General features: G+C 50.3%; 1 protein-coding gene across 2 annotated transcripts in view; it reads right to left on the reverse strand.

The window, feature by feature from the left end:
• Positions 1–3658: 3658 nt before the first annotated feature.
• RBM6 (RNA binding motif protein 6) overlaps positions 3659–14673 on the reverse strand; it is a 59447-nt gene continuing 48432 nt past the window's right edge. For both annotated transcript variants that reach the window (XM_074836505.1, XM_074836504.1), the window contains exons 12-23: positions 14415–14512; positions 13862–13904; positions 13205–13265; positions 12150–12241; positions 11296–11448; positions 10160–10249; positions 9293–9382; positions 8411–8680; positions 7756–7830; positions 7088–7185; positions 5716–5827; positions 3659–3943 (exon numbers count right to left, since the gene is read on the reverse strand). In XM_074836505.1, coding sequence (XP_074692606.1) covers positions 3818–3943; positions 5716–5827; positions 7088–7185; positions 7756–7830; positions 8411–8680; positions 9293–9382; positions 10160–10249; positions 11296–11448; positions 12150–12241; positions 13205–13265; positions 13862–13904; positions 14415–14512 — 1308 coding nt within the window. In that variant the 3' untranslated portion in view covers positions 3659–3817. The remainder of the gene's footprint in view (positions 3944–5715; positions 5828–7087; positions 7186–7755; positions 7831–8410; positions 8681–9292; positions 9383–10159; positions 10250–11295; positions 11449–12149; positions 12242–13204; positions 13266–13861; positions 13905–14414; positions 14513–14673) is intronic.

Consider the following 14673-nt stretch of genomic DNA (forward strand, 5'->3'; position numbering starts at 1 on the left):
GACGGAGCTCAGAGATGGACCCTCCCTTGGGCAAGGGTCCAGGTGGAAGTGCCCTGCTTATGCCTCCCACCCTCTAAATGGTGGACTTAACCTCCCCTGTGGTCCCCACTGAACTGGCCAACATGAAGTCTATGGCTCCTACTGCCTGTTCCTAAAAACATCGCCGGGCTGAGCACAGTCTGGCACCAGTGCTGCCAGCAGCCGTGTCCCAGGGGCAGTGTCCTTCCTTACCCATACAGGCCACCCTCTTCAACCCCTTGTTCTGCCTTTTCTTCCCAGGCTTCCTTGCACAGACACTTCCATTCGTGCCAACCTTAGTACTGGTTACAGATCACCCCAGTCCTCCTCCTGTGAATAATGTCTCCATGCCAATCAACTGCTCCAACACAGGACTTACCTTGTGATCTGTTCCAATACTCTCATCAGGACCTTCCAAAAAATAAAAGTAATTGTAATCTTTGTAATTGTAATTTTAATCCAAAAACTAAAAATAATTGTAATCTTCAGTCATACCCATCACCACAGGATGGCATGCAAGGCAACATGCTGAACATGGCAACAGCACTAGCACAGTTGTGAATTATCTTTGAAATACAAACAAAGTAATTATAAGGTGTAAAGATAGTTGCAACACGGCTGTGGCTTTAGGTGACCATCCTTTAAAAAATATTAGACATCAAAACCACTATACCAATGATAAATAGTCAGGGTTTCTACATCACCACCTATACTGCTGTTTCCCTAAGAGAGTATGACGTTTTCTGGCTTAGTGCTTCTTTTTAATGCTTTTAGCTTCTCACTCTATTTATCTGTTCCAGTTCATTAACAACCTCGTTGTAGTCACTTCATCCCAGCCCCAGTGGAGGCTCCTCCACATTCCCTAATCCTCGATATCCCCCAGCTCATGCACAACATGGGCAGACACCAGGCTGATGTATATATGTTCATACTTTACATACACATGCAGATTTTCAAGGGAATACACAGAGGCACCTGCTGGGTTACCTTAGGGAATGGGAATCCAGAGGAATTAAGCCAATATCAAATGCAGGGATTACCTTGATTTTCCATGAGCTGTACTGGGATACTCTCTCCAGTCTGGGCGAGTGGCGTTTTCAGGCCACACATAGCACATCCCCTTGAAATCCCACACTTCTCTTAGTAACATGGTATTGTTCCAACATCTTAAGCCACAAGCAATATTTGTGATTTCCCATAACCATTTACTATGATCCTTAAAATAATGTAAGCCAACAAATCAAGTATTTCTATGATTAATGTAACTAATGGGAGGTAGACCTATCTCCAGTGAGAGAAAAAGGATTTCTCTTGATTGGAGACAGATGCACCTTGCAATTAGGGGTTGGGTGGTTTTTTTCCCCTCTTTTCACTTCAGCCTGTCCCTGTTCCTCTCTTCTTCCTGACTTGAGCCCTGGCAATTGGCCTACAAGGAAAGTGCTGTGCTGCCTCTCCTTTCACATATGCACATCATGCTGACTACAAGCAAGCAAGCAAGCAAAGGCAAAGCTAAGCCAAGGAACATACATTATTTAGTGAGGTCCATCTGTCCAAAGGAAGCTGCTCTTACATTTGTCTGGTTTATTTTCTTTTAATTAATTACGTATTATCACTTGTTAACAGGTTTTTCACTAAGATTAATGTACCCGCTTAGCAAATTAATAAAATCAGATAAAGGGTTCCTGCAGTTGGTGGTTGTCAAGGCTCCCTCCTATTTCATTTAGGAATGACAGTCTGTGGGTGCTCCATTTTGGCACACGCAGGTGCCCAGTACACCCGGGCGCAGGACAGCTTGTGCAGCAGCTACTGATCTGCTCCCAGATTCCCCACTTCCCTCCAGTGCCGCTGAAAATGATGTCCCATTGCAGTCATGCTTCCTTCCCCTTTCTGCGTGAATAATTTCCAGACTCGAGAGCACCAGTTTGCTCCTCCAGACCTTGCAGCACCACGACTGCTCCCTTTTAGGGAGTTCATCCCCGGGAGCCCATCGCGTTCCCTGTCCTTCCCCCGCGTGCCTGGGACTCCCACAAGGACCGACGGCCCGGCTTGCTGCCCAGGCTGCAGACCTCTGTTACAGTCAGGGCCTCCTTCTGCATGTTTTTCCAAATTCTTTGCCCTCGTGTGGAGATCACTAGGAGGAGTGTGAAGGGTTGCTATGCTCTGAGATTTTGCATTACTCACTCAGGCTCTAGTTTGAGATAATTCCTCACTATTTCCACTCTTAACAGAGCTATTGGGGTCCTGTGGTTTCGGGGTCATCACCCGTATGTCCATTAAAAGCACCATTATTGTCATTACCCAGAGCTTCCCAATCTACAGACCCAGGCACGCCACTCCTGGCCACTGATTGTGCCATGTGGTCCCTGAGTGTCTTTGTTTCAATGCACAAGCATGGAAGCGACCCTTCCTCCATCTGAACTTTCACATGGTTCCCTAAAGCAAGTTTCTTGAGCAGCTCCTCTCCCCCAGTTTGCACAGGAGCCCCTAGACCCGCCACAGAGGGGCTCCCTGGCAGGAGGGGGATGTTACAGACCCTTGGTAAACAATACGACTTGCCCTGGGCACAGGTGTTCCCCCTCCTCACACCCATGTACTCACCAGCACCGCAATGGTCATCCCCACCTCCACCATCGCTGGGTGCAGCACCAAGGACTGGGGTGCCAGCGAGCGAGGCCCCCCTGTCCTCTGGGGCTGCCTGTGTCGGAGACAAGGAAATGCAGCTTGGACAGGTCTTCTGCTGCCTTGAGTAGTCGTCAGCTGTTGCAGGTGGCCCTTCACCTCCAAATACTGCTGTCTTCAGCTTCCATGTCTCCAGTTTTCCCTCCTTCGGGATACTTGAAAGCGATGTTGGGGCCTGCTCTCCACTGGGCAAGCAGGAAAGCAGCGGTGGGTGCCAGCCAGTGCAGCTCCAGCACCACCCTCCTGCCATCGGGCAGAGAACCTGCTCCCACTGGCTGCTGCCATCAGCATTGCCCTTCTCCGTACAGGCCACACTCAGCCTTGTCACCCGCGGTCCCTGCCGTGCTCACACACACACACTGTGCTTCAGCCAACTCGTCCCCGTTCCACATCCCTGCCCAGGAGCTGCCCCTGCACCTCCCGGGGCTGCACAAGCAGCACTTGCTCAATGTGGCTTCTCCTCTGACAGAGGGAGTCCCTTGCAGGCCACTACACAGCCCTGGCACCCTGGCCAGCATGGCCACGTCCCCACGAGGGTCCCCAACACTGTCTGGTGACCCAGCACTCCCTGGGCTCTGTGGGGAGGAAGGGGAGGGCTCTGCCCTGGTTGGGAAGCCCAGATGACACCCAGTGAGACCCCACCTTTAGCCACTGAGCTCTTAATAACTGCCAGGATGAATCCCACACGGGTCCTCCCAGGCCTTGGGGCTGTCCCCTGCTCCCAGCTCACACCCTGGCCCGTGAGTACACCGCACCAGGAGCACCCGTCCCTCAGCTGGCAGGGAACGCACTGCAGGACAGTGGCACTGCTGGGTAGGGCCACCAAGTGACCAAACCTGTCCCAGCCCTACTGACATGGCTGCAACTCCCAGGGACCTCATCAGCAGAGAGCAAAACATGATGGGAATCTTCCAAAGCATCACATGCTTTTAAAACATACCATTTTAGGCAAGAGACAAGCACTGACAAATTTTCAGTTTTATTAAAAAAATTCTAGCAGCAAAACCTGTAACAATTCCAAAAAAAAAAAAAAAAAAAAAGACCAAACCCCCAGAAGAACATGACACAGAGAGAAAGAGACAGAGATGGAGAGAGACAGGCTTGGGGTTTTCTCCACCATTCACTCAAGTTCCTTATAGCGGGCAAACATGACTCTCCTGACGGCGTCGCGGTAGGTCTCGCTGGACTGCCTCTTGCTGGGCTTCCCTTGGGCCCCCAGGCCAGGGCCCTTCTTCCTATTTTCTGCCTGAAAACAGACACAGCTTGTGTTAGTGATTTCTCCTCTTTGCTGGCTGCCCGTAAAGAAAAAGCTTCCCCCAGGTTGCTTCAGGACAGCTGACTGCTCCTGTGTGGATCCAGGAGAGGAGGAACAGCAAGTGCACTGTGTTTCTCCAAAAGCTGTTCAGGAAAAACTATTGGCCCTTTGCGGGCCACAGAAACACAGCAAACGCCCGTCGAGAATCAAACCACAGACTAAGAGGAGCATACGGTGGGCTGGGAGCGGGCAGCCAAAACAGGCAGCACTGGCAGGCGAGAGGCAGCTGTGTGCGAGCGGGGATCGAAACACAGCGAAGGAAAGTGCCAGCAAGAGAGCTGGGCTCCCGGGGAGCTGTTTGCAGTTAGCCTGCATTTGCACAAGCTCAGCTGTTCTCTCCTCTAATAGAGTTCCCGTGGGCTCTGGTAGCTCGCTTTGAATTTCAACCAGTTTTTAACGACTGGCTTTTGCAGCCAGCATCTCAATTATTCAATAATACCTGCCTAGAGTTAGCCCAGGAGAGCAGGCCCAAGGCTGAAAGTTTCTCTTGCTTTTAAGTCCGACTTACTGAATACCAGAGATGTCATCAATTAGGCTGAGAGATCAAAGTCCTGTGGGACTGAAGTGGGCACATGGCTTTGCCCAGCATGACTTGGAAGCAAGAAGAAAGCCCATCTCTAGGGCTCTTCTGGGAGGCCTTTATAGGAATTGTACAAGGGCTGTGCTTTGCAGTCAGCTCCCCATCCAGTCCACGGAGCCCTGGTCGGAGGTCAGACCTCCCAGAGCGTGTTGCTGGAGCTGGCTCTTTGACAAAGCTCATTTTATGGCCAGAAGAAACTCTCCATGAGGACTGAGCAACAGCTGGGGCTGGTTCCTGCTGTCTGCACTGAAGAGGAAATCTTGCCTTGTGTGTGTGGGCTCAAGCAAACACACGTCACGAAGCCTCAAATATTTGCCTTTAATGATATACTCGACTGCAAGCTGAATGTCGCAACGTGAGCTGCACTGCAAGCCGCCCGCCCCTCGGCGAGGCGCCGACACCAGGCAGTGAGGCAGCCAGGCCACAAACCTGCTGCCACAAGTGACCAAGTGACAGCAGCCGCAAGGGCACGGTGCTGCTCACGTGCCCCTGGACGAGGGAGAGCCATCCCTGCCCCAGGCCGCTTGTAAGATAAACCCTCTGCAGCAAATTAAGGTCCACTGGGAGACCAGTCTGTCCCAGAAGGCAGGATCTACCCAACCCTGCCTATCCCTGAAGTCCTCTGCTGATGGGGACTCTGCTCCTCATCAGATAATGTACCCCAGTATTCCCTTCCGAAATCCAAAGTCCAGAACGGCAGCGAGAGCCTCACAAGCAGAGTAGACAAACAGCCTCACGTGCCCCATGGCTTTGGCTGCGCTCACACCTCCCCAGAGCAGGGTCACCTTTACCCCCAGCTCACATGGCTGCACAGCACTGAGCTGGTGACCTGCTCAAACGCCAGTGGGCAGGTATTAATCAGATGCTCACACCCTCCCTACTCACTGTTACTCTATTCTCAGCCCCTCCAGATCCATATAAATTCTAACCTTTTTCCACCACCAACATACTTGCAGCCCCTCCCAGCCTGCAAAGTTAATTAGCACACACGTATTATTTCATCAAGTGGGCGCCGAGACTTGCAGCCTGACTCTTGTTCCGGCTGGGAACTCCCTCCAGCTGGCTTGGGAGACATTACCAGCTGAAGGACAGGGATGTGTTTTGAAAGGAAGGGAAGACTCACCTCCATGGGTGATGTTGTGCCCTGCTGGTTGTGGCCAAAGCCCTTTTTCCACCCCGTGGACTGCAACATTCGATTCCCTTTGTTGTTACTATCAATCCTTGGGTCATAGTCACTGCAAAAGAGGCAGAATCAATTGTCCGGTTTTGCAATGCTTCAAACACATGCCATGGGTTTTTAGCTCTGCTAACAGCACCTTCCTTGACTTTCCAGCCTCTCCTGAGGGATACCCAAGCTGCTTGCAGGAAGCACACCGCCCAAGGAAACCAACACGGTGGATTCTGTGTGCAGGCCTCAGACACCTTTGACCGCATAAATCCTTGTCTCACCTCAGGGGAAAACACACCAGGGCACAGGAAATGAGCTCAGGCTCCAAAACATTCATGGTATAAGCAAGCCAGGAGCATTCTGTGCTTGTGTTTCTCAATTCGAATTTTAGCAAGAGCTAGAAAGTGAAGTCTAATCCCTGATGCTCTGTTAGATCTTTGTTTTCTCCCAGTGCTGTGGTCATTTTGCTCAATAGATGCAGTGTTGATTCAGACACCCTTTCTCCCACCTGGTCATTACTCATCCAAGATCATTAACCAAACCCCATAGTTTTGAAAACCGCTCAGCACAAAAAATAGCTTCCTTCAGGCAAGTTCTACTTTTTGGCTGCTGATGACACTGCACACAAACTGCTTTAGTTTATCCACAGCTATTCCAGGAAAACATAGGAAAGAGAAGATGTGGATTTTTAAACTGCAAGACAGAGGAAAGGTCTCCTTCTGAGGTGCTGGACCAGAAGGGATCAGGCACATAATCAGTTGTCTTCCACACATGCCTAGCAGCTCCTCAGCCCACTGGAACACGCGAGCTTGCAGCAGGCAGGCCTTTCGAGAGCTCCGCACAGCACGCACTTTCTTCCTCCACCTACTCTGAATGAGATGGAAACAGCTCCTAGTGTTCCTCTGAGTCAGTGGAACAGATGAAACGCAGCTTTGCTCTTTCTTTCAGTGGCTAGATGCCAGGACAGGAGGACAGCAAGTGCCTTAAGGACGGGGTGGATGGGAACAGTCTGCATTCTGCTGCCTGCGCCTGGCCAGGCACACTCAAACCCCCCATCTCACCCCTCCAGCACCAGGCAGCTGCTTCTCTCTGCTCTCCCCTAAACCCTGGTTTCCTGCACTCTTGGCCTTCTCCTGCCCTCTCTGAGACGTCCTGCAGCACAACAGGCTCACACTTTGGGGAACTCTACCCACAAGAATCACAGCCTGTCTGGCTGTTACTCTTGCAGATCTACCCCCGGCTGGTTCCTGGCCCTGGTGCGCCAGCAGCACACGCGCCATCCTGGCATCAGCAGCCCCAAAGAGATCTAACCAAGAGCAGCCGTTACCTCTCTGAGTCCCGGTCGTATCTGAGTCGTTTCCTCTCTGGTGAATCCATCTGCTGGAATTTCTCTCTCCGGTCATTTCCTTTGTCTTTATATCTCCCCTTCGTAACAGAAAGAACAAAGTACAGGAGCTATGAAGGATTCAATGCTCCACAGAAGACTGCTCTGCAGCCAGGTCTATCTCATCCTCAGCTGGCTGGAAATCTGTCCTGGGGACCCACAAACACTGAATATTTCTAGGACCCACAGTCCACTTATTCTGTCCTGATGGCATCTGTTGGGCTGACACAGACCTGTGGTGGCAGCCTTCCAGCTATGGCACCCGGAGAGCTCTGCTACCTTCCAAACAACGGACAGTTACAGCTCTCCCATTCCTAGAGCCCACACACCACACCAGTTTTAGATGGAAATTTGGGTCCCACTTAGCCCAGAGCCCACCACTGGCTTGCAGGACAACACTCCGGGAGCTTCTGGGAGGAGGGAGACCTTAGAAGTCACAGCACTATCTACAGGTCCAAGTGCAGAGTGTGCCCACAGTTCAGTCTGAGATCCTTTGGGAGGCATTTGATGCCCAGGCTGCAGATACAGGTGCATAGGTGGAGGGTCTGCCTGCGACCAACATCCCCCTAGTGCAGGCCCACAAACACATCTGCTCACCACTGCCAACCCACCTCACGCTCTCTCTTCTCCAAATACGCCAGTTCCTGCTCAGATCGTTTGATCTTCATATGTATCTCCAGGTTTTGCTGGAAGGAGGAAAACAGCGGCCAGTGTCAGCAGAGAATACAAGCTGTGAGGGTCAGTTGCTCCACCCCTAAGGAGCACAGGTAAAGCAGCACGCTCTTGCACCTGCACTACACCAGGTGCAGCAGCTTCTCTTGCAGCTCAGACTACCTGCTCCCCCACAGAGGCCAAGAGCCCTTCCTCTCCACAGTAAGGAAGGCAACCAGTCCTATTTTAACCTGCGCGCAGTTTGGGCCTCCTAGAAGCAAGAGCTCAAAGGCAGCGCAGAACATGGGGGGGCATGTGCTATCTTACTGCTATCACACTTGTGTGTGCCAGCACCCCACTCTCCCCAAGCCTTAGCTATCTCGCTACAGCTTAAAAAGTCACACCTTGATGTTACAGCACTCCTGTGGTAGGAACAAGCAGCTCACACAATGCTTTGAACAGAGCTTGGATGGGCACTTTGCCAGCTACTGTGTCAAATCCATCACTGCTCTTCCCACCCAACCGCTGCATTTTTCCCGTGCAGATCCCAGAGCTGTTGAGCCAAAGGCAGCTTGTAGCACACACACAGCCCCCCAGCCACCAGCTCCCCCACACCTTGTGCAGGTTGGAAAGCTGCTGGTGCTTGATGAGTACTTCCTTGTTGGGAAACTGCCTCCTGCACAGCAAGCAGGCCAGCTTGTTCCAGTCGGTCAACTTGTCGTCGCTGGCCTTGGCCTTCCTTGGCTGCTCCTCGCGTTGTGCTGGTGGGTGGGGAGGTGGCAGCCACTGAGCCTGCGACTGCTCCTCCTCTTCCTCCTCCTCTTCATTGTCACTGTCTCCTCCATACTCTCCCAGAAGTCCTATCAGAGGGTTCACCACCTTGGGCTGAGGGAAGGGGCAGAAAAGTGTGACAATCTGTAGCATCAAGCCTGTGCTGTCATGCAGGGCTCTGTTTCCCTGACCAATTTCCCCGCGACTTCTGTCTCCATTCCAGCCCAAGAGCCTGAGAGCAGCATTCCAGCAGCACGGGCCAGGAATGGAAAGAAGCTGGCTGGCCAGCACGTAAACACCACAGGGTAGAAACCCTTCTGTTCTCTAGACAGGCTGTGCCTGAGTGCCACACACCTAAGCACAAGCCGACTGAAGCAGCAGCTATTTGGCAGGGAGTTGCTGTCAGTCACTTCCTCTAGCAATGGAGATCAGTGAGGTTTGGCCTTCCTCAGTCTGCAGGTGGCTGGAAGTTTTCTGCCTGAGGACTGCTTGAGTGAGGAGACACGGCTTAAATGCAGGTATTAAATTTCCCCATGCTAGAAGCCCACAACCAAGCTCAGAGTTATAAACCAAACTGCCTTCAACATTCCATCTCCAATGCTCCCTCCTCTGACATGAGAAGCTGGCACCTCTGCCATCCAAGGTCACGGCCAGGTTCTGGTGAGCCTCTCTAGCCCTGTACCCAGACCCAAACAAGGCAAAACCCAATCCTATGAAGCTACTTACAGGGGCTGCACTCTCATCCTTTTTCACAGAGGGAGGTAATGGTTTTTTAAAGACGTCTTCTGCAGAGAACTTCTCCTCTCCAGTCTCATTCTGAAACAATCAAGATGAGGTGTTAAGACCACCACACCGTGGACTCAGTGCACACAACAGCTAAGCACTCATTTAATCAGGCCTCCAAGGAAACCAGGCAGTTGGCAGAAATGAGGTGGTGTTTTTGGTGGGAGACATTCCCATTCTGGGGAATCCACAGCTCTCCTGGAGCTATGCCCTTGGTTTCAGGGACAGCTGCAGCAGCTCACCATGCTGCCCCAGGCGGCTGGACTGTGATGCTGACAGCAGCCCCAGCCATGCCTCAGACCAGTGAGGGAGCTGGGGCAGGGCCAGGTCACATTTGGACACCTCTGTGTGTGCACAACAGACACAGGGACCAGGCACAAAGCCACCCCCATAGCCAGCCAGCACGGGAGCAGAGAAACCCACCACTCCAGGAAGAGTTACAGTCCCACTTGCCTGTGAGAGGCGAGACTAAGCACAAGTACTATAGGTGGGGAGGGGAAAGGACGACACCAGTTTTTGCTGCTGTGTCTGTGGCACAATATATGGTCAGCCTCAACCAGCGTGGTGGTGTTTTCAGGATCTTCCTTACACTGGACACAGAACACCAGAGACTGCAGTCACCCAATATTGCAACAGCATGAGCCTGCGATGCTCACTTGTATGCTCAGCAGCACAGAGTAGGCTGGGGTGAGGCTTCACATTCACATGCTTTACAGAGAACTAGTCTGAAGCCCTGGACATGCTCTAGTTTAGCAGTTCGTTAGCTACTCCTACTTGACTGTGGAAGACAAGTGCTGTGCAACATCTTACCAGGCCTGCACTCTCATCCTTTTTCACAGAGGGAGGCAATGGCTTTTTGAAGACATCTTCTGCAAAGAACCTCTCCTCTCCAGGCTCATTCTGAAAAAAACAAGATGGGGCATTAGGCCATAAGCAGCACAGGGGTCAGAGAGTGCACAGAGCAGCCAGGAAGCTACTTCTGAGCATCCACAGAAACCAGGCAGCCAGGAGAAATGATGGGAGGATTTCTACTGGAGGTGCTTTCATCCTCCATTCAGACAAGACCATGTTTCTCCTAGGTCAGTGCCCCTGAAAGCAGGATTCCTCCATACCAGATGAGACTCCTTGGCTGGCCTCAGGGACAGTTACACCCCTCGGATCCCAACTGCCCAGGACAGGTCACGCCACAGAGCATATTCAGACCGAAAGGCAAGGAAGAAAACAAAGTTTCTGCATTCGTGGCTAAATCACTTCTACCAACTCTCCTGGCACTCCTCAGGCCCAGTCAGTATCACAGCACTGGGCTGTGCTCAAACACCCATGCTCAAACATCACTTTGGGCAGCTACTCCCAACCAGCAGCTCCCACACTGGGGAGGCAGTGTTTGCTCCCTGGCAGCAGCATTGAAGGGCACTGTCCCACGGCTGGGGCTCTGGGGGGGACCGTACAGGCTGTATCTGCATTTGATCTCAGTTCACCTTTGCAGTCCATCTTCACCGCCTGCCTCATCTTTCCACCTGTCTGTGATGTTTGCAGGGGGCAGGAACTGCAGTTAGGAGAGAGCTGAGTCTCTGTTATTGTCTGACTTGGTATGTTTAAACTTCTCAGCTATTTTTTTGTTGGCTCTATTACAATAGCTGTGTGCTTTCAGCAGTGTGAGTGAAATGCATGTCTCAGTTACCTGGATGTTTCTGAATCCTTTACGGTAAGGAAGGGATGAGAAGCCTTGACTTAATGTCACAAGAGAAAAAATTCAGGAACTTACTCCCGCCTGGCCGGACAGCCACCACATTCCTGGCCTGCTGCTGACCCCACGTATTTCATCATCTTCTCTCACTGTCTCTCCCTTTTTGAATTCTCTATAAATTACTTTCTATTTTCTGACCTCTCTTATCTCAGCCTCCTGGCCTCAGATCTCTGATCATTCTGATGCCTGAGGGATTTACCTTAGCAGAAGTACTTTTCCCTTTCTCCTTTTTGTCCCTATTGTCCCTGCTGTGAGGCTCCTTCCTTTCATTTGTCCGTTCTTGGCTCCCATGCCGCCGCCTTCTGCTCTCTGTAGGTGATGAGCAGGCTTCTCGGTCTATCGTGACTTCCCTCTGAAAGAGACATTTAGAACAGACTTAGCCAAACCCCTGCAATCTCCTTATTGGGTTTATTGTCCTTAGGCTGGGGAGACCAGCCCAGTAAGAAGGGACAGCAGAGCCTCAGGCAGCTGAGGGCAAAGGCTTCAGAACTCTGCTGGGGCAGAAGACAGTCTACCACAGCCAGGTCATCAGAGCACTACCCTGCTTGCCCAGAATATGAACATCTCCAGTATCACAAAACCAGGATGACAGTCCCAGAGAACGTCTGCTGATGGCGCTTTTTTGGCATCCTTGTAACTGTGGCTGGCTGGGGTCAGGGAGCAAAGAGACCACAGATGAAAACTGAGCTCTGTTATCCATCTCTTAATACAGAGAGTCACATATCACATGTCTTCAGTAAAATCTAGCAAGGATGCTCTGCCCATAAGTCTACTCAGTGAAGAGGGGACCAAAAACCCTCCAAAGGCAGGGCTTCAGAGGCCAAAGAGGCACCTACAGTAACTGGTTCAACACACAGGTAATGGGTTCCTAGCCTCTCATTTAGTTGACATTTTAGAACGTGTATCCCTTTATACAGGTCAGAGGACTGAGTGAGAGAAACCTCTATACTGCCCTGTGCTAGCCCATCTTCAGGATCTAGCTGCAAAATCTCTCCAGAGAAGGGCAGTTTGCAAGAACGGACTGTGTGTAAAGCTTCCTTTCCACGCACTCACCTGAGTTCTGGGGTCATAGTATGTCCCAGCTATGGGATCATAGTAATTCCCAGTTTCAGGATCATAAATGTATGTGGACACATCTGAAGGAGCTGAACAGAGAGACAAGAGTTAACACCAGAATCTTCCAAAGGCAGAACTTGCATTTTACAACAAAAGCATGAGCAAATATTACACTGGTGGAAGGATCAAGCGTGGAAAAGAAGAATTTTTCTCTCCTGGCAAGAGAGGAATGAGTATCCTCATATCACTTGATCTACATCTTCTTTTCTTTAAGGAGCAAGAAGGGAGATAGGTTTTCAAATTCTCTTTCTAAACCAAATTCTTCTGGTTTGGGACTCTGGCAAAACTTCCATATCAAAACACATTTACAGGGGCTGTGCTGAGATCACCAGACCACAACAGTTGACCCAGACAAAGACACAAAATCCAGTAATTTCCCTAAGAATGGGGTAATGAGTAAAAGGCTCTGTGTCCACCCACCCCTGTGAACAAGGAAGATTTGTGCTCTTTCAAACAGTCTGCTGTTTGAAGTGATGACACTCCCCACATCCCTTCCGCCCGTGGGTGCATGAAAGGAAAAGGGGAGCAAACTGTTTCTACAGGAAAAGCCAAAGGCCTTAAGGGTAGGTCCATAACGCAAGGAATGCTTCTCCTTTTCAAAGTGTTATTAGACAGAGCTCAGCGATACTACATGTAAGTTAGTAAAACAATCAGGAATGTTCTTCCAGCTACTGGCACTGCTGCATAAAGTGTATTTTCTTCCGTCTCATCTCGTAATTGCCAGGCTGATTTTATGCCATCAGTTTACCACAACAAGGAAAAGCACGCAGCAAGTTTCCTTTATCTGCCTGTAGTTTTGCACAGTAAGAGAGAAACACATCATCAGATAGGAAAATGTGACTAAACAAAGTTGGCAAAGGAACTCAGAAGTGGGTGTAGCAAACAAACCTACTCTTAGCCTTTAAAAATATTTTTGGGCTGATTTCTACATGTCAGTGCCCTTTTAAGGAAGAAAAGTCTCCACAGTAGGAGTGAGGCAGAGCTTAACTTACACTGTGCTCTGGTGCGTCTCTGTGATTCGCCGCCCCTCCTGTCTCTCATGCCCCTTCTGCCCTGGAGTAATTGAACAACACAAACAGATCAGAGACTCTTTGACAAACATCATATTGCTTCTCCTCCCTCTCACAGGCCCAAAGTTCAGGAAAACAGCTTATTTAGCTACCCTAAATAGAGCACAAGCAGACATAGCTTTTCACCTACAGAGCAATGGACAATGTTCCTAAGCACAAGACCTCTGTAGCTTCCATAAATCTTTAAATGAGGTGCTCAGGGCAATCCGTATCAAAGCCTCCAGCCCATTCAGTACGAAGAGCCCTGTAGTCTAGTAACAAGCCCTGGAGAAGAAACATTCATGCCGGGAACTGAGATCAGTCATCAGTTCAGTCACTCTGTAAAAGCATGGTAGAGAGTAATCCAGCCCCAAACTCCCTCAAGCAGCATCTGCACTCTGACTTGCACTTCTATGCGCATTATAAACACAGTGTTAGGGGCAGAATAGCTGTGAAGAGCATACTTGAGCACTACCATCCCACCTTCAAACATGTTGAACTTTCAGCAGCCCAAAGGGAAAAAGCCTAACAAAGCCAGGCCTATAACCCCCAGTGCTCCCTCCCTTTCTGGCGACCTGCAGGGAAGCTGTGCAGACCTACCGGGCCATAGTAGGAATTGTCACCGTGCTCCCCATAGTCATTCCTGTTGAGATAAAGGTTGCAGGTTAATGTCAATCTGGCTTCACATTAGTGAAGTATATCAGAATGATATACTTCAAAATAGTCAGTATATTCAAAACGATCAGCAGGACCCATAAAGGCAGAAAGACCATCTTTGCTAGCCACATGCTGGATTGTGTCCATCCCAGGAGACATAGACTTTGCAGATCACTGTCACCACAAGAGTTATGACCACACTCTTTCTTGTGTCCACAAAAATGCATCTCTCAACTGCTTTTTGAAAAGCTGAACCCATTAATTCCCTCACAATGGGATGCGATGGCTGGACAACAAGAGGCCATGCAATATGATGATTAATCCCATACTGCTCAAGCACCAAAGTTTCTTCTAGCTCTGATGCCTTCACCTCTTCAACACATTTTTAGGCTGTAATAATTCATGTGCTAACCTTTAAGCACCTGGTCTGACAACACAGCTCTAGCCTTGCAGCACATTGCACGAAGGACAAGCCTCCCGCCTCATCTGTCTATACCTTCTCCTCCCTGTAGCAAGATTCACTTCCACCGTACGTCCATCGATGCAGATAGGGGGATCCAGATTCTGCAGTATCTTTAGCAACCTCAGCGCTTCCTGTAAAAGGAAAGGAGAATTTCACATCCATGAGAAGGAAACATAAGCCCATTTCCCAACTCCAGCCTGCCTGAAAGGAAGGCTTTGTGCTTCCATGATGATCACAGTAGGACAGGAAAAACACCATCTTTGTCTAAATATTAGTGAAAGGTATTTAGGAT

The sequence above is a fragment of the Strix aluco genome, chromosome 11 (genome assembly GCF_031877795.1).
Source record: "Strix aluco isolate bStrAlu1 chromosome 11, bStrAlu1.hap1, whole genome shotgun sequence".
In the NCBI taxonomy this organism is placed as follows: domain Eukaryota; kingdom Metazoa; phylum Chordata; class Aves; order Strigiformes; family Strigidae; genus Strix; species Strix aluco.